Here is a 19,912-nt window from a genome sequence, read left to right on the forward strand (position 1 = left end):
GAAATGATCGTATATATGTGTCACAAATGAAAAAGAGGTGCTCGAATTAACTAATTCATTAATACCGAAATTCATGAGTAAAAAAATAGGAAATAGAGATGTATTTTTTTTCTTTTGACTAGGTTAATTCTGTGCTCACTTCTGTGTTCTAAATCTCCAATCCTTAAATTTTCACGTTCCATGTTTCGCGTCCCTGCGTTTCGTATTTGTTTTTCCCACGATTGCGTCACTTTCTTGTCCCATGTTCCCCGTCCCCTAGTCCAGGTCCAGTATTGAGACCCAGCAAATTGTCAAATGTGTAAGTATAACCAGGGTTCGAATCTTAATTCGGTTTTTTTTTTTTTTTAACCAAGACAAATAAAGGTGAGAAGATGATGATTACCACACCCATTCTTTTGTATGTTGACTTCTCTCTGATCCACCCAGGAAAAGTTTTAGAAGTAAAGACAATTTATGGAGTTTTATATGGATAAAATACTTATAATTCAATTCCGCTGGTACTAGCTAATGCTGGCGCTTTTAGGAGTGTCAGAAGGTCGATTTCAATGGATGTCAGTGTCAGTGATTAACTTTGATCAGACCGATTGAAATTTTTCTTTTCCAACCATTTTGCTGTACGGAACAAAATCACATGGCTGATTTTCACAAAAAGATCGACTGAAAGAATAACACTTCAGCAAGTTAAAAGCACATAAAACAAGGAGGTGAGTAGCGTTGTACAGACCGCAATGACGTGTGTTGTGTCGTAGTTTGATTTTATCGCCTCGTGGCGCCGTTTGACTAAAAGAAACGTATTTTTTCTCTGCTATACTGTACGGATGTATTATTGTCTTCGGTCGAGCTGTTTCACGTAAAATGTATTTTTATAGAATTTTCAAAGCATTTTCCGATGTTCACACCTGTAAGCTGTGGTGCATGGGTGGTGTGACGTGGGCGATTTTTGTTTTTGGGGAGAAGTGGGTGGGGAAGTGGACGAATTTCCTCTTCAAAGAAACTGAAAACTGCTTAGTAATAACAACGTGCAAGGGTTTTTTTTATGCCATGGCAAGTCATGGTGTGGCCTATTTAAGTTAATAATTCACAAACCAAACTTATACCTCAACATAAAAAAACTTGTACACTTTTGGTAGAAATTTAAAAGTCTTCTGTAGATTTAGAAAAAAAAGCATGAATAATTATCCTCACTTAAAGAGAGTTTTACTCACTGGTGATTTTTTTTTTCGACAATTAGAGACTTACACTGCCTTTGCACCAAGTGCAAAAATACACAAGTGAAATAGGGGTTAGGATTAAAGTATTTTGGGTAACATTGTTCCACTAGTAAGGATGTGATGGTATTTTTTTGTGACATTTTTTCAGGCTGTCTTTGGGACAGATATTCTGTTATTTTTTCAAGACATTTTTCAGTTTATCCATGTGGACAATCATTCATTCACCTGCCTGCAACCTATATCACTAAGGTTCACTTTTCTTGAGAGTACTGTTTCCACTTCACACTTGTCTAAGGCACTTTTCAGCTGATTTTTCTATGCCAAGTTGTCATTGTCCTGCTTTCTCAAATGTGTGGTTACCCTCAAAAATTAGAGAAAAGGTAATATATAGGAGTATACTTTGCCAACCTGATCTGTTTACTTGTGGAAAAAGATGCCAAACCATACAAAATATTGCAGTCTTCTTGCATTGTAGATATTTTGTTTATTTTTGTCTCATGAAATCAAAAGGTATTTTTTTGGTACTTTATCACATTCATATAGGTGATCATAGTCTTACATTTCTCTGTGAAAATGGTTTAAGCTGGTGATTTGCTAACAGACAGTGAATGGCATGTAAAACTGTGGTAAAGTTTTGTCATTTAGCTCAAACGGATCACTAAATTATTCTGCTGCTTAGGTAATCCAATCCATGGAATAGCTTGAACTATAAAAATGGTTGACAACAAAATGTTAGAGATATTATGAAAGGGGTTAAAATTTTAACCTAATAGCCAGTCTGTCAAAGTGTTTCGCAGCAGAAATGGATGGTGCACCTGATGCTAAAACCATCCACTCTAATCAGAAAGAAACTGTCCAAGTGGTTTTATGGAACAAAACATGTGATGTACAAATCATCTAGCAAAAAGACAGAGTGCTTTGGTGCACTGAGAATGCATAAACACCTCTCTATACACAATGTAGTTGTTGTTCAAGAAATCTTAGAACCTATATCTTATTGACAGTTGTGGCAAACGCATTTGCACTTTGCAAAAATCAAGGAATGCTCTGAAGTGCATTGATTGTGGATCAAAACGTTATCATCCCTTTCTCTGGAATGCAAACCAGTCACTTCTGTAGTTTTGTATGGAAAAAAATTCTAGTATACAGAAAATTCTATGAGAGATATCAAGGAAAATGTGTAGTATTCATCAGGCTACCAAGATAAACTTGAGTAAATTTAAATTTAATTTAAAAAATTTAAGTGGAAGCCAAGAAATAGGTATATTTTATGATAATGGGAGAACTTATCAGGGAATTTTATGCCTTTTGCAGCAAGCATTATTCCTTTTATAAGTTTATTGATTACAATAAAAATCTTTGTTTTCAGACTTCTTTTTTTATTATTCTTATAAGATTCCTCTGGTACTATAAATATATTCATGGTGAAATAAAAAAGGGTGATGCTTTTAGTCTTAATTTGGTGCAGGTTCGGCTGTTCTTGGTCTGTGATTTATATAGATGACAACTGACTTAGGGTAACAGAGCAATAAATAACTGCAGTGCACCTTACAGATTGAAGTAGCTTATTGAACAAGACAGATAACAATTGAATTAAAACAGCAGCAAAAAACTGGCTGATAGGAATTGAGATAGTGGGAGACTAGCCCCTTAACTTACAGTAGATAGTGGCATGCAGTAGGACATGCAGTAAGGCAGGCAACAAGGCTTGACTTGTGATAAGCTGCATGAGTTTCCCTTACTTAAGACTATGTGTGATTTAATCTTATTGGTAATTATTATTTACTGAAGTAATGACATTAATTTTAGAAATGCTTATTTTACACTTAAGTTTTTCAGCTGTGAGGCAGCTATTTTTAGTGGCATATTTGGTTTAAAGTTCACTGATCAAGAGAATTGCAGCCACTGTTATTGCTGCTGTCAAACCTTTTTACTATATTCACTGTTCTTGGAAAAAAGAACCTGTTTTATACTGATGCTGACCAACAACATTCCCAGTCTCCAGTTAAATATCTACTTGTGATGAACATTTTATCCTTCCCCATAGACAGAACTAGAAATCCAGAAATATTTAATAGTTTTTGTAAGTTGCTTCTTGTGAATGCAGCTGAGTGTAAAAATTGTGACAGAGGTTACTTAAATGTTTAAATTGGTATTCACTCTCCTTTTTATCTCATTCTCAAATGGGAATAAAATTTTGAGAGATTTTTAAATGTGAATTGACATTACAGTGTTCATTGGTGTTCCTGTTGAGAGGCATAGATATACAGCTCTAGTTGAAAAGCAGATCTTTTTTTCTTTAAACAACCACAAACCATACACTGCAACCAATTGAAAAAAGTGAGTAATAACAGGAGACCAATGAAATTTTGATTTGAAACAGCAGCTGAAAAAGTGGCTTACAGCAAAGGTAAATGTAGTGAAAGTACATGTAGTTCTTCACAACTTACATAAGATAACTAAGCTGTATGTGAGTCCCAATGGATTCTAACATTATACACTGTTTTCTCATCATGACTTAATGGGTTTCTTTGGAACCAGCATAATGACCCAGCTCCCAGTTGGCTTGTTAGCTCAGTTGGCAGAGCACTGAACTGGTATCGCAGAGGTCATGGGTTCAAATCCTGTACAGGCCTGAATTTTTTCAGGCCTTATTTTCATGACTGCTTATCAAGTAGTGTTCATTGACTGTAAAGATTGCTTTCATATTCCACTATACACTGTATTCTGATAATTAGACATTGTATGCCATTTGTGTCCTAGAACTGATTGATAAATCTATCAAATTTTTATCAATTTTTTCCTAATGGCTTCATGAAGGGTTCTGGCTGATGTCAGTGCAAGCATTTGATAGATGGCCTGTTTTCTCCAGCATTTGTCAAGAAGATCTCTAATGGACAGCTAAATGCAATTATCAGTTTTACCAAAAAGTGCTAATGTGTGCATGATCTCAAATTTAGAAAAAAAGAACGAAAAACATAATAAATTTCATAGTCTTGATGTTTTCCTTCCCATTTTTCTATTTGAGATAATCATTTTAGACACATCTTTCAACTTACATGTTAACCTGAATTCTAAAAGGTTGTTGAAAAATATTAAATGCAGTAGATAAGTTAATTTAATGTTTAAAACATTTCAACTGGGCTCTTCATCAGCTTATGTATGATCACCATGTTACTTGAAAAATGTTTCAGGAGCAAATTAATTTTAGTTTTATATCTTTACAAATAAAGATGTGAACATTATTATAGTTATAAGTAACACTCACTGGATTGAAGATATCTAAGACACAAATTTTTGATGAATCATGCCTCACAGCAAAAAAAAAAAAAAAAAAAAAAAGCAACAAGCTGCCACAGATGTTTAAAGAGGGTGTTTCCTGAATAGAATATGAAATAAGCCATCATGATAATAGAATTGCAAGAATTAAGTTGCAAGATTTTGGCTTACTTTTCAAAACTTCTCTAAATTTACTTTGAAAAATTCTAAAATCTGTTGGTTGGATGAATTTTTTGGTTCCAGTTAGGACATTGAGTACATTTTAAGTCCTGAGTTTTATGTGGATGCTAATATACTAATGAAAATATAGTAGACAGAATGACAACTGAAGTAAGCTTATTAGTTTCTGAAGAATTATTAAGTTGCACTTTCAGTTAAGTGAAACACTTTGTTGGTTATAAACTATAAGTTGATGAAAGTATATGTAGACTCTCATGGCAAATTTCATGTTGTATTGAAAGCTGACACTTAACATTAATAATTATTGACTTATGTCTGGCAGTAAATTCAGTTTGTAATTATTATGCATTTTTGGCTCTTGATTGTGGCATCTTTCTTTATTTAACAACATATATCCATATTCACTTTCTCTCATGCTCTGCACAAACTGTGCATGATACTTACAGTATGGGCCTGAACATGGCTTCTGTAGCTCAGCTTCAGTCTAGGAAAGGGTTTTTGAGAATTGCGAATCAATTTGAGGGACTGTAAACTTACTTTTAAGAGGTGCTGTACCTGAAAATTGTAACTTGGTGGGATTCTGATCCCAATATCTGAGAAATTAGATATTTTTCATGCTTTGGACAATACTTCAAATCTTTCCTTTTTTTATTTGTCCTTTTTACAGTGATAATTGTATTAATTTTGACAACACCACTATTTTTAGCTGTTAGGCAGCTGTTTCCAAAAGCATATTCATTTAAAATTCAAAGATTTCATAAAGATGGCAATCTCTGTCACAGCTGCTGTCAAATCTTTTTTTATTCTTAGACTATTTACAGTTTTACAAAAAAATATTCTGTCTGCCAAATAGACCAAGTCCACACTCCCAACACTACAGTTCTTCATTATCTCTTACCTGCTGGACTTTTTCCCATGTAAATGAGGTTAGACGTCTACACATGCACTCACACAGTTAATTGTTATGGTTAATTTCGCCTGTTATTTTTTCAGTTTCTTTGTTACTTCCCATAAACAAAGCTGGCAGTCTAGAAATGTTCTCTGCATGGGACATTTTCATTATTTTGGATTTTTTGGGGTCAAACTTTTATATAAACATAGGTCAGCAGGACGTGGGAGAAGCCTTCTTAAAATCTATTCTCCCTGAAGGAATTGTATTAATAGCAAAAATTACCCAGAAAAGATCATTTGATGCGATCTAAACTCCCAAATAGTACCTATGATCCTCCTTACTAATCTATTTGTGGGTAGTGCTAAATCCAAAACACTCTGTTATACTTTGTCTCCAAAAGCGAACAGACAACCCCTTAGTTTCCAACTTTTTGACCTTAGGTAATCACTGTCTGTAGTTGATTTTTAAATGAAATGCGAGAGGTGAACTCTGATAAGCCTTAGGCACTAATGCATTTAAGATGTGGGACATTTTCAATCTGGAAATTAGTAAAATGTTTTCCTTTTACTCTATAGTATTTCTAAAAATGTCGTTCTCAACACTGAACTTTATGAATATGAAAGCAAAATTCCATCAAAGCTTCATAGAGATCGTACAAACACAGTGGTCTAATCAAGACAGTCTCAAAGATCATGTAACCATTTTGATGTCTACATATAAAATATGCAAAAAAATATGAGAAAGGGCAGCAGGGGCCTGATGTACAAATTGTAATTTTGTAAACAAATGTTGTGAAGGTTTCCTTGGTGGTCGTAAGAAAAACATTTAAGTAAGCAAATAACTTGATTAATCTAGTTTTTTGAAAAATTGATGTTCATCCTCTGGTTTCTGACATTTCTGTAAGATTAGGCTTAGTATGAGAAATTCATGACTTATTACATTGTAATGGTTGACAAGTTTGAAAATTAGATTTTAACAGGAAATTGCAAACCTACTATCATAGTGAATATTTTTTAAAGGAAAAATGTTTGGATTTGTTGAGACTAAAACTCTCTCAAGAGAAACATAGCTGTAATATGGAATTTGAAATATATATTTTTTTAGATTCTGAGATTTAATTAGAATCTCTATAAGTGTATATATTAGCTGTTTGATGTACTTGAAAAAATGCTGGGGCTCATATAGTCAGTTTATTGATGCAATGCAAGACTTGATGTCTTCCCCGACTAGCCTTACTTCTACAATCCAATATTTATCAAATAATGAGTACCAATTTTTCAGTCCTCTCTTACAGTCACTCGCTCACTATTTTCAACTTCAAAAATTGTTCAAATTATTTAGGCTTTAGTCCTCATCTTAAACAGGAACTGGCATTATCAGTATTGGCATGAATTCTTTCAGGGAAATTCACCCATCCTTGCATTGATGAGAAGTAGAGTAATGTCATGAATGATTGGTATGACAACATTAGTGGTTTTCTATTGTTGAGAAAGTTATTAAAAACTGTTCAGAAATACATTAGTTTGTATTGAATCTTGGAAAGAAAAATTTTGTATTGACATCTTCGTATTTTAGCACTTCTGCAACAGGGTTGAAAATATACACTGCTCTAATGAAAAATATTGAACAAGGATCTTTTGAGATAGTGGCAGTTTTCTTTACCAACGTGTATGTAGCATTAACGGATCTCTATAATTGCAAAATTCTTCAGTCTTTCTTGGTAAAAACGGAAGTCGTTGGTTTGTCAACGTCCGTGAACGTGACCGAGGTATCGTATTTTTTCGCTGAGTGATGGTGACGTCATGATCGTGGCGTGAGAACTACTCTGATTGGTCAATGAACAAAGCTCAGGGGCAATGTCGTCACCTCCTAGAAGCAGCTATATTTGACTCGTGACGTTAATACAAACCAGAATTTTCAGGATTTGTCACCTGAGCTCTCTTATTTCGCTTGCCAGTTCCAAGCTATACACGTGGGAAAAATGTTGTGATTTCAGCTATCGCACCTGTAGAAATCGAAAGTAAAACTCCTGACTTACAGAAACGAGGGGAAAATTTTCGAGTGTTTTGGTCCTGTAACCGTGACAATAGCCTGTGATAGGCGGGGCGTTATGGCCAAGGTGAGCGATTTGATTGGTCAGTGATTTCCTGTTTGACAAGTCAGGTCTCGTGATGCAAGGTTCACCCGTGGCCTGCAATGAAAACAATAACAAAGAGAAAATTTACTTCGAGGGAAAGTCTAATCCTGACTGATTTTCGTTGAAATCGTACTGTTTATCTCAGTGAGCCATAGAAGTACATGCAGCAAGGAGTAGATTTTACTCCAGTACGTTCCTTTTCAATGAGAATTATGTTGAAATTATAATCTGCACTTAACTTAAAGTCATTTTAGCAAGTTCTGCTCTTTCCTCGAGCTGGGTTGTTTGATAAGTTACATAACGAATTTTTCCAAATTGATTATTTTTCAGCTTCCATTGGACGTGGAGAGTTCGTGTGAGGAAAGTTTTGGCGTGTTTTCTCCATTCGAGGACGATGAATTCGAAGGCTCGCGGACGAGCTTTTGGGGAGAGTCGAATGGAGGTGGAGGACGAAACGGCTGGGACAACGTTCAGACATTGCCTTCTTCTCCGTTTGGCGGGCTCGGAGGCGATTTTGATATGGAACTGGAATTTTTTCGAAATGATGTAAACGAGGACTGCAAAGTTGCTGGGCCTACTTTAGCCGAACTAAACGATCACCGCTCACTGTCTCCTTTGATTAATCCCGAAATGGAGCGTCTTCATCGCATTGCCACTCGCATGGAAGGCGATTCTTCCCCTTGGGATTGCACAACTCGGAAGCCACAGGGCTACATCGCTTTAGAGCTCACGTCGGACAAGGATGAAAGAAGGGTTGCTCAAGTTAAACAAGAACCTGTTCTTCTATTTTATGAACATAATGACAGATTTGAAAAATCGTCTTTAGTTTCTAAAGATGCGGAGAAGAAACGTCCGAGCAAACCAACATGGACTACGACCCAAGAGACAGCTTCTCCACATTGCAATAATGAGGGTGAGAAATCAGTGTCCGCGGACGATCAAAACTCATCACAGAAAGTTGTATTGCTTGATAAACAGTTGGGCAGTGAAGTAAATAATCAAATGCCTAAGTTAGTTTCAGCGGAAATGAAAGCTCAATTATATTCAGAGGGAACGAATCTGCGCGAGGATGTGAGAATTGTAGCCGATCGGGACACGATTGAAGCTGATCCGGGCAGTCCTGCTGTAGAATACGATTCCGCGGATGAAGACATGGATAGTGATGAAGATTTTGATGTAGAGAACCACTCGCATGGTACAGGATTAGCCAGAAATCGGAAAGGTCGTAGGGGAGACCAAGATGACCTTTCTCCGAATCCAAAAAAGTTGCTAGAAATCAGCCGAGAGCTGGATCGCTTAAACAAAGTTATAGGTGACTTAAAGCCGATACATCAGTTGCCACAGAACGCTCGAAACAAGTCAAGAAAGGAGAAGAACAAGTTGGCATCAAGGTAACATTTTTTTTTCATTTTTGCATGGAGCTAGCTTATGAAGGAAAATCAGCTTAAGTTAACCCTCTTGAATTTTGTTCGCTTGTAAATGTACAACGTACAAGCATTAGTTCATTTCAACGCAAATCGTCTCTTCAAAACTTGCTACTTTATTCGATGTACACATCGATCAGTGAGTTTGGACTGAATTTTGTCGCTTCTTCTTTTCTTCCTTAAGTCGGTTCTGCTTTCACTTACAAATTCGCCAGACAACATTTCTTAATTAAGTGTCTTACAAGGAAATGGTCTACTTTGAGGTCAGCTGCGCGGAAGTTGTGGATTATGGAAGAATGTCGAAATCGACTTTTTGGTTTTAGGTTGTTTTTACTGTGGGATGTGAAAAATACTTGCAGGCTATTCTTATACCGTGATTGGACTTCGATCTGTTTATGTCCTTACATTTGAAATTATTTTGTCTCCTACTCTTAGACGGGGTTTAAAAACTTCACAATGTCGAATTTCTTTTTTGATAACAGGATTAATATGTCCATCTGTAGGGTGAAATCCTACTGGTATTTATGTACTTAGCACATATTTGTTGGAGGGATTTTAAAGGGGGAAAAGTTCTCGCTATTTATGGTCGAACATTTACATATAAGATTATGTGCACGATGCATTTCGTCAAGCTTTGTGAGCAATGTATGAAATTTTCTTGACTTTCTGTGCGAAGTGGCAGCAAAGTACATTTTTTTCGTTGAACAGATTGGAATTCAGCAAAGTGCCTGAACCTGCTGATTCCTTACATAGAATTAGTAGAATGTATTTAAAAAATTCAGGTTTGTGATTCGAAGTTGAGGGGTGACAAAATTAAAAATAAAAATCAAGATAGTCATTTATTCAGTGTTATCTGTTGCAAATAATGCAGCTGCAGCAGATATTAGACTCCACAACACTGGACAGGTTTCCCAAAAAAAAATCACGGCTGAAATTTTTTTTGAAAACAAAACTCTATTGTTAACTTGATATTAGGCTGCATTTTCATAGTTGTAATATTACAAGTAATATATCATGATTGTAAACATGATGTGTTATTGTTGTGGTCCTGTCACAAAGTTCAAGTATATTTGAATTTGTGGGAATTTCAAGTAATGGAATTTTGTTTATATTTAAACAGTATTCACTTTGGCTGAGAGATATATTTAGACCAGCTGGCAAAAAAGAGTGAGGATGAAATTTAAAACCGTCTGCCACTTTTTTAATACAGATTATCTCCACAACAAAGTAAGCTAAATTTTGCCAAATGCTCTACTCTGGAGTTCAAATTTAGGTTTCTGTTGCTTTCTACCTTTATGATATCATTCTGGTTTGCTACTTACAATCAGACTGACCTTGCTGTACTTTAGATTTTTTCCTTTATTGCAAACTATGAAAAACAGTAAGGAATATATAGCTTCTTGATCATTTTGCCTTGAAATTCTGGCAGATAGATGGGGGTGATTATTGACAACACTTGAAATGTTTGGTTAACCATACTGCATGTTGTGTTAAGTTTGGTAGCCAATCAAATTGTTTATTTTAAGTCAATGGTTTACTTGGTAATACCTGTACATTATGTACAATGTAACAAACCATGAATGCTGAACATAAAACCAGGACTGGTGCTTTTAATTCCTTCTGGAAATGTCATACAACAATACAGTGTGCTATATGTAACAATACCAACATGGGCAACATTTATATTGCTTTTGCAGTTGAGGTTGGAAATGGATTTTCTCTTCCTTCTGTTTTTTATTTATAATTGATTCTTTGAAATGATGCAGACAGCATCACTTGTCTTAATGCATTTTATATTACAGCACCTAAGGGTAGCCACACTCTGTTCTACAATAAGGTCACCACATTTTCATTTCACTTTTTAATGTCCACATATGGCAAAGACCTGGTGTTACCAGGGGGTTGCAAATTGTTGATTTCAATATAGGGTAGTTTCTGGTTGAAGTGTTTATCATTTTGGTTGGCTATAAGAAAAATTCACAGATTTTCCAACTGTTTGCCAGCTGAAGAAATAAAAAAAATTTATTTTTTACAGATATTATTATGAACTTTGACCATGGATGTTTTAAATTTTTCCTCTTTTATCTCTTTTTTTTTTTGAATATTTCAAATCTTTGCTCTTTTATATATTGTAGAATTTTTTGTACTCACATTTTCAGGTATTTGTCTGGAACAAATGCAGAACCCAAGAATTTGATTTTTAGAAATGAAGTTATTGAAAAAATCGTCATTAAGGGCCAAAACTGATAAATTTAAAGGATTTTATGTGTGGTGAATGTTCCTGACTTATTGTACACACAAAAGCTTTAACCTGCAGCACTTGACATAATTTTAACAAACAGGTTGTTGTAGCAATATGAATTCACTATTGAAGTAAATTCTTGCAAACTTTGTGAACATATTACAATTTATATCTACTGTAGCAATAACAATTATAACCACCAAATATGGGCAAAACTGTCAGGTCACAGTAATACACTTATTTGTCCATCACACAAGAAGCAAAATGATTGGGAAAAACTCTGTCAAAGGGGCATGCAACGAATCATTATGAGGAGTATTATAATTACTATTTGATTACTATTATTATCTCGAATATTGCTGTTATCAATACTATTATCATTACTGTTATCATCATTACTGAAAGACTGGGTGGAATTTCCCTCAAAGCTGGCTATATTTATTTGTTTGACCTACAATTTGATCAAAATGCATTATTTTGCCTTTTTCTTTGTCACTTTTCACTTAATGTTGGTTTTTTGGATCTGTAGAGTAGGCCATAAATTTGAAAGGATCAGTAACAAACACTTTTAGTATGTAGCTGTTTTATTGTTGATTTTACTGTGCTTGTTGGTAATAAAATATGGGTTGTTCATTGTGGCTTTTAAACTAATTGCAAATGAAAATATGCCTCTTGCAAGATTTTGTTTCAACAAGCCATTTTGTTTTACAGTGTCACTCTGTGTTGACAGTCTTGACCTGAAACTCAATCCTCAACTTTCAAAAATCAAGTTTTAGGGAACTGTATCAACTTATATTTCAGCAGTCCACTTTCATGTATACTTCTTTACAAGGGCCCATAACTTTTAGGCATTTTTAGCTTCATAGATACAGTAGCATCAAAAAGATAACCACATGTACTTTTGCATTTCATAGGGCTTGCAGATTGAAGAAGAAAGCTCAGCATGAAGCAAATAAAGTTAAGCTGCAGGGTCTGGAAATGGAACAACGTGAGTTGAAAGTAGTCTCTTTCCTCTATAGTTGACTGATATTAAACAAAGTTTGCCACCAAGCATAATAGCTATCCAGTGGTCAAGTAAGAAACACACTTACATGTATCTTCGACACTTTCTCTTGACTTGTAAACATGATCTTGAAAATTTTTCTTGGGATGGTTGCAGGTCTGTTTCAGAGGTGACTTATTTGATAACAAGATTATCTCTTTATTTATTTTTTAATTATTTTTTTTAAATATTTTGAATAATTTTTTAAAATAACTTTTAAATTATCGTTTTAAAACTGAACTGGTGAGCAGCTCTCTGCGAACAGTAATTATAAAACTTCTTTATTCTCCAACGCATCTCCATTACAGCTTTAGCTAAAACCATGGCCCCCAAAATATTTTTCTCATCTTGGCCACAGACTTTTCAAATTTTCCACAACTTCACCTGTTCCTATTCATAAGTTAGGCCAAGCCTTTATGGTCACTGGTCCCTGTATAGCTGCTAACTATGGCTTATAGATACAAGCATGTAGTGTTTACTGGGAAAACTCCCTGAAGAAGTCTACAATTGTTGGACAAAACACGTCAGAGAGTAAGGAAGTTTTACAACTTCTGTTTGCAAAGTGCTACTCCCTAGTTCAGTTTTAAAAAAATTAATTAAAAAAATTATTTTAAAAAATTAATTTAAAAATATTTTTAAAAAAATTTTCCCAGATTCTTTGTACATTTATTGTGAAACTAGAGATAAAATTTGGTGTTACATGTATATCAAGTTAACCTTCTCTGGAAGATTATCTTCTTATCTGATCACCAGCTTTTTACAATAATTTGTGTATATTGATTATTGGATCAGGTATTGCTAGTAGGTATTCAAGGGTTACAAGTTAAATAAACTCATCCTAGTCAATGTGCATATCTAAGAATGCTGACACATAAATAATAAAGGTAATGCAATGTAACAGATATTCTAAGGTATGCCAGTGCTGATATAGGTTGTGGAAAGTTATGTGAATTGTAATAAATTACTTTTTGTAATCTGAGCTGATCAGTGAACATTCTGCTTGATCCATCATAAACGTTTCATTAGTTCTACAGAATTTTAAAGTAGGAAATAAAGGTATATAAATGATTGATGACTTAACTCTTGTTAGGTTTAGTAGAACTGATGTGTAGCTAGACTGTGGACATGATTGTCACTCAGGTGCCTCTGAAATCACCTGAGCTATCATTTGTATGAAAAGTTTTAGAGATTTCAGGAAACTTGAATGTCATTTTTGCAGACATGGAGAAGGAGAAGCCATACGTCTTGAGAATTCTTGCTGTGTCTGAGTGTTTTCATAATTTGCACATGAATAATAACATCATACTCTTGAAGATTTCTTTAATGCAGTTTATACAACCTGTTACTGACAAGCTGCAGTATTCAGGTGTTGTGAAGTAATCTTGCTACTTACACAGGCCACTCTAGATGTGAATGTACATACGTGCTTGTGTTTCATGTCATTAAATATTTGTTGCTCAAGGTGTAGTTGAATGTAAAGTAAAAGTCTGTGTTCTTGTTTGTTTAGAGCGCCTGACGGATGTCATTGACAAGGTGAAGAAAGAAATCATAGTAAAAGGCAATTCCCCGCCTTTGGATCCAAAGCCAAACTTGAGCGTACAGATTGAAACTCTTATCAAGGGCACATTTGGTAAGTTCTAGGTGCCTGTGTTGCATTTTGACAAGAAACTGCAATTACTTGTATCTTAAATCTCAAAACATACCTGTGCATTACAGGGTGTGAAATTAATTTTATTTCTGATAGCCACTTGGCTCCTAAATACTTAAAAGTGGTAGCCAATTCAGAAAAAGTTGGTCGCCATTTTTAAAGACAAACAAAACCTTTTTTTATGCTGTCAGCGCTCTGGCTATACCCTCCAAAATTAAATTAGGAAAAAGATCTTTAATGTGCTACAAAGTGGGCACTAGGATGAATGATATACAATGTTCAAGCTCACCTAAATCCAAGATCAAGATGCATGTGCTGCATTTTGGAAATGAACTTAACAAGGAAGTTTGCTGCTGATTTATCTTTGCAAATCTTTTTAATTCACTATATCTCTAGGTAAGGTTATGATGAAACTTTCTAGTCACCGATTTGGTGACCAATTTTCAGGATTTGGTCGCCAAAGTGAAAAATTTAGTTGCATTGGTGCCTGTAATAGGCACAATTTCACGCCCTGCATTACTTGGACAGTCTTAAAGACAAGTTGTGATACAGGAGCAGTTTGCAGTACTGGCTAGGCAAACATATTTGTCTTCATTTTTGCAAGATTGCTGTAGCTGTAGAGTTAACCAATATTTATCTTTTTCAATACTTTAACAGAAAGAGTTTTCTATTGTATGTAAGATAGGGAATATTTTCGTCTTTCATTTCTCACAGGTTGCAAGGTGGGGAACTCTAGATTTGTTATGGCACGGCCCCCTCACATTTCATCCCAGAAGCTACTACATTCCCCTAGCCAACTAGTGGCTTGGTTACATTCAGTCTTGTAGTCTGTTTTTAAATTGATTCCTTTGAATGCTCTGCCAGCTCCCTTTTAAAAATTATTTTCTTCTCTGGTTATTTGTTTTTCTTGCATGGAGAACATTCAGAAGAGAACAATGTTAGTATCTTTTGTATGTGAAATTAGATCTATTTTAGCATAACAATCATGATTCAGTAACTGGTTCTCTTTCTCTACCCAGGGAACCAAGTAATTGCTGGTCATACTTCAGATTTTGTGTATTCAGTTCTGAAAGCCACAGCAAGGGAGAACCCATCACTTGGAAAACTGGAGGACCTTTCCCTGTGTTTCTAAACTGATCTGGGGATTGGGAATTAGAGATGCATGGATACTTGATCCAGGGGTGCATGGTGAACTGTCTGTTGTTAATTAGTAGTTATAGTTGTGTTTTGTTAAGCTTGAATGGTATTTACATTGATGAGTTACTTCGTAACAGCTTAAATCAAATATTAGGACTCAGTCGTGTTACCTTGATCAGCAGCTTATAATAACACATACATGTACTTTCTCTTGTGGTTTGTGCACCAGGTTAAGAATGCCTTCATTATCTTTAGATGCTCTAAAATCCAGAAATGCCTTGATTTGCATCCTATTCTGGTTTTTGCTGTGAAGAGATAGTGTAATGTTCGTACAGACACTTCTGCATTCCACATTGTCTGTAATGTGTACTGCATTGATTGCTGTATCGGCTTCCTGCTTCTTTTATTCACTAGCTTTCCTTTTTGGCCATTGTGTTAATGGTGTCTTACCGATGGCAGAGGACACCTTCTTGTGACAATTTTCATTCAAAGTCTTGAAAACTTAATAATCAGGAATGGCTTTGATACTGACAAAGTAGTAAGCTTTATCAAGAAAGCGTTCTTTTCACTCTTTACGTGTAAAATATAAAACAAAGTGATGATTTTTTTGTGAACAAGCACCAGGCATGCAACACATGTTTGGTGTGATGTTTAGAATCTATCCATATGGTCAAGGTAAACACTCTAGAAACTTATTAAAAAGTTTCTGTTGTATAATCAAAGTATGGGAAGTATGCTTTGCATTTGCGAGAAAAGTGCTTGTTTTTTTGGCTACATACAAATGATTGAAATATGTTTTGGGATTCAGATATTAGCTTACTGGTTTATTTGCATTAATTTTTTAGTGCAGAGGATAGATCATTGTTTTGATTGGTGGAAAATGCTTGTTGAGTGCTTTATCAGCAAACTGTACATGTACATGTGTAATGTGTTTTTTACATGGTATGGACTATGACTGAAATGCTGTTTACATTATACATGTACAGCTTTTGAAGGACTAAGTAATTGTCCAAAGACAATTTTATAAAACAATTATGATGACAGTAAAGTAAATTAAAGTCTAGGAAAGCTGGAGTGCATCCTTTACACATCCTAACTTGAAAAAAACAGCTAATTGAAGGGTGCATGGAGTTAAGCTTCACTTGACTTTTGATTCAACAATGACCTCTCACTGACTTTCACATTGAAACATACAACAATTTGAAAGGGAAATCAAGCAGTTTAACAGATGTCACTGTGGGTCTTTTTTTCCATGCACCCTTTCAACTTTCTCAACAAAACAATGATTTGAAAATGTATGTTCCGTCCCTGAGTGTTATTGGGTAATATGTGTAACTCATAGATGTTCAGGTGTGCTGGAATTGTTTATCAAGTCCACTTGCTAATTACTTACCAAAGATAACATTCTCAAAGATAGTCCATGTAGATGTAGCTGTGCATGTATTGCTGAAAATGGTATAAAAATAGAATCGGCTATTGAAAAGTAGTTCAAATTGACAACAGCAGTGTCCATAATTGTCAGTTGGCCAATGTGAGGTACAAGAGTGAAACAAAATTGTTTAAGTTAGTGTTCCATGTAATTTAAGAAGCGGGTAATAATTAGAACTGCTCCTCTTGGCTCTTACCGGTAATTGCATTGTAGGGTCACACAACGATTCATACTTCAACTCCTAAAGGAAACTTAATGTAACCTTTGCCTTTGTACTTGTTTAAACAAACAGTCAGGTATCTGGTACAAAAGAGGGTTCTTGAAAGGGTTCAAGACTCAAATTATTTCACAGTAGCTTTTTCTACTGCAGGTTTATTAGCATGGCCTCTGAATATCAACCACAAAAAATTTTGGTGCCTGATTTATTGATATTTTATCATACACTTTCTGAAATAATAAGATCCATTGTATTGCATGAATACAAGGGCTTTGCAGCTAGCATAATATTTTATATCTGGTATTTGGTATTTAATGTTCTTTTTTAAGTAGAGATTCACTTCTCCTTATAGGAGCTGAAAAGACACGAAAGTCTTATGATATATGAGGGATAGTAGTTGATTAGGGATTATATTTATAACATTGGTTGACAAAGAAAGGTGCCTTTATCTGAATGTTTACTGTTAATGAAACTGACAGTTAAGTAGAGAAGGAATTTGGGTTCACACATTCTGGGTTTAGAAGTTTCAAAAAGTAATTGAGGAAGTCGTTTGTTGGTTTCTTTCATGACTATACATAGAATTTATCTCAGTTGAGATGTGACTTCATTGTATTGAGGGATAGACATTTGAGGGCATCTTATCTCCCATTGTAAATAAAATTGGAGTGGAGGAAATGGATCAAAACTTTGTCTGTTTAAGGATTGTAGAGTTCTATTTGCTAAACGATTGCTTTGTTTGTGTTTACAACTACGGGTTTTACATTGGTAGTCCAAAGATCTGCAGGCAGACTTGTGTCATAATTTCAATTCTAAGAGTGCACTGGTGTGTTCTATTCCAGAGTGATAACATTTGGATTTAATTCTCAAGTATTGGTGTTGTTTTGCCAATAAGGGCTAAGTAACACTGATGTTTCCTTTTGTATTTGTATTGTTCTTTTATAATGTTTAAAGCATCTGGAATTTAAAAATCAATTTAATATGTAGACTCCTTGGAAATTCCCAAGTATTCTATTTGTAACATAAGAGGAGCAGTTATCTTTATCATATTGTAACATAGATCTATGTATATACAGTAGGCTATTTTGTTATCTGTATAGTGTAAATAAACAATGAGGGTCGACGGAACAGCATTTTATAACTTGTAACATAAACTTACTTGAATCCTCATCAAGGATTCAGCAGATTGTATTTTCATATTATTGCGTTTCTTGACATCGGGGACTTAATTTATCCAGCAGAAGGGTGGACTTAATAAGTTATGTTGAATTGTTTGATTTCTCAAAGCAATAAAGGTCAGTAGATCAAAACTGTAAGAGCTTTTTTTTTTCCTTTTTTTTTTTTTTTTTTTAACTTATTTGTTAATTGTTCATGATTTGTGAGTTGTTGTTGTTGTTGTTGTTGTTGTTGTTGTTGTTGTTTCCTCTTTTTGATATTTTTGTATGAAATTAACTGTCCCCTACTAGACAGCTGTAAAGAAGGACAACTTCCTGTAATAGTCCATTTTACAGTTGTCTGCTTGGTTGCCAAGCATTTGAACAGAAGCGAGGTAAGGGTGACCTTACTGCAAACCTTGCTGCTTTTCTATTAGAATAGATACGATAATCTATCACGATAAGGTTACTTTCAGCCTCACTCAAAATCAAAGGCCTGACAACTAAGTGCACTAAGAAATGGCCTAATGATAGTTTTTAACCTTTTAACTCTCATAAGTGACCAGGACAGAATTTCTCCTTACAATATCAAGTAGACGTGAAGAGAATAGAGAAAAATATCACCTAAGGTTACCAGTTGATCCAATATTAAATTCTCCGACCTAGCATCATACTTATTGTATGGCGGACAGTAAGGAGAACTACTAAAGAGATCTTAGGAATGAAAGCGTTAAGAATATGATCCCAGCGACTCCGTTTGGTATGTCACACAGCGTAATGAGACTCTACTGCGCGACTCCTCTCCGGTCAACTGCATGAACAGTGAAACGTTACTGCAACGATTGTGTTGTAACTTCACTCAATACCCGCAGTTCTTGTATGTCTCCGTTTCCTGGAAAATGTTACATTCATTTCTTGAGGAACTAAATTGTAGTTAACAACAAATGCACGGGTGCATTCGTTTACCACGTTTTTTCATCTGTTGTTGTTAAGAAAGTCACAAATAGACACAACAGAACTTTACTTGTATGTTACGCTGCATCCGTGCATTTGTTGTTGAAGAAACGAACAACGCTTCCCTTTGTTGTTAGAAACAAACAACGCTTTGAGAGTTGTTACTCAAACATATTTAAATTCTGACCATACAATCGATTTCTGTGTCGTCTAAGTCTTCATGGTATTGTTAGAAACCAATAAAAAATTTTTTAAGCATACGAAATGTCCGTGAATAAGAAACGAGTACATACCAAACGAAGAGCGCTTCCCTTTGTTGTTAGAAACGAACAACGCTTTTAGGATCGTTACTCAAACATATTTCAATTCCGACCATACGATCGATTTCTGTGTAGTCAAAGTCTTCATGGGATTGTTAGAAACTGAGATAAAGTTTCTCAAGCTTACGAAACGTCCGTGAGTAAGAAACGAGTACATACTAAACGAACAACGCTTCATTTGTTGTTAGAAACGAACAACGTTTCCCTTTGTCGTTAGGAAAGAACAACGTTTTTAGAATCTTCATGGTGTAGTCGGAAACAAAGAGCGCTTTAGTGATAAGAATGTCTCAACTTTATCGCCTATTTACAGTCTGAAATTCTGATCTTTTTAGTATATGGTTCTTCGGGCGACTTGCCTTTTTGGGCGACACTACTTAAATTTCGGACAACATGACTCAGGTTTCAGGCGACATGATTTTGGGCGAGATGACTCTCGAGCGACTTGATCGATTTCCTTCAGAGCTTTCCACCTAACATTTCCCGTTGATGAAGTCATATGATACCTCAAGGTCACCCTCAACTCTCATTCCAAGGGTCATCTCGCCCTCCTACTCGTCACATGATCACGCCGTTGTATGTCATGAGTATGACATGCTACCTGCACATGATCAGCGAACAGTTTTGAAAAAAAGTTGCGTGCGGTGTTGAT

The 19,912-nt window shown here is 35.1% G+C and overlaps 1 protein-coding gene across 3 annotated transcripts; it reads left to right on the forward strand.

The window, feature by feature from the left end:
- Positions 1–533: 533 nt before the first annotated feature.
- Positions 534–18,151, forward strand: LOC131789284 (uncharacterized). 3 transcript variants are annotated; one of them, XM_059106356.2, is made up of 5 exons: positions 534–704; positions 8,030–9,090; positions 12,280–12,353; positions 13,915–14,037; positions 15,075–18,151. In XM_059106356.2, exons 2-5 carry the CDS (start codon positions 8,219–8,221, stop codon positions 15,185–15,187), a joined length of 1,182 nt encoding a protein of 393 aa, XP_058962339.1. In that variant the 5' UTR covers positions 534–704; positions 8,030–8,218; the 3' UTR covers positions 15,188–18,151. The 3 variants fall into 3 exon arrangements, with proteins under 3 accessions (XP_058962339.1, XP_058962338.1, XP_058962337.1); XM_059106355.2 differs by lacking the exon at positions 534–704 and adding an exon at positions 7,472–7,681; XM_059106354.2 differs by lacking the exon at positions 534–704 and adding an exon at positions 7,753–7,887.
- Positions 18,152–19,912: the final 1,761 nt, after the last annotated feature.

The sequence above is a fragment of the Pocillopora verrucosa genome, chromosome 1 (assembly GCF_036669915.1).
Source record: "Pocillopora verrucosa isolate sample1 chromosome 1, ASM3666991v2, whole genome shotgun sequence".
Taxonomy (NCBI): domain Eukaryota; kingdom Metazoa; phylum Cnidaria; class Anthozoa; order Scleractinia; family Pocilloporidae; genus Pocillopora; species Pocillopora verrucosa.

Bases quoted from the DNA above. Each gene is read 5' to 3' on its own strand.
- LOC131789284 (XM_059106354.2), top strand. From the start codon at position 7,861: ATGCAGCAAGGAGTAGATTTTACTCCA. The intron at 9,091-12,279 runs GTAACATTTTTT...TGCATTTCATAG, and splicing joins AAGAACAAGTTGGCATCAAG to GGCTTGCAGATTGAAGAAGA. The intron at 14,038-15,074 runs GTAAGTTCTAGG...TTCTCTACCCAG, and splicing joins TCTTATCAAGGGCACATTTG to GGAACCAAGTAATTGCTGGT.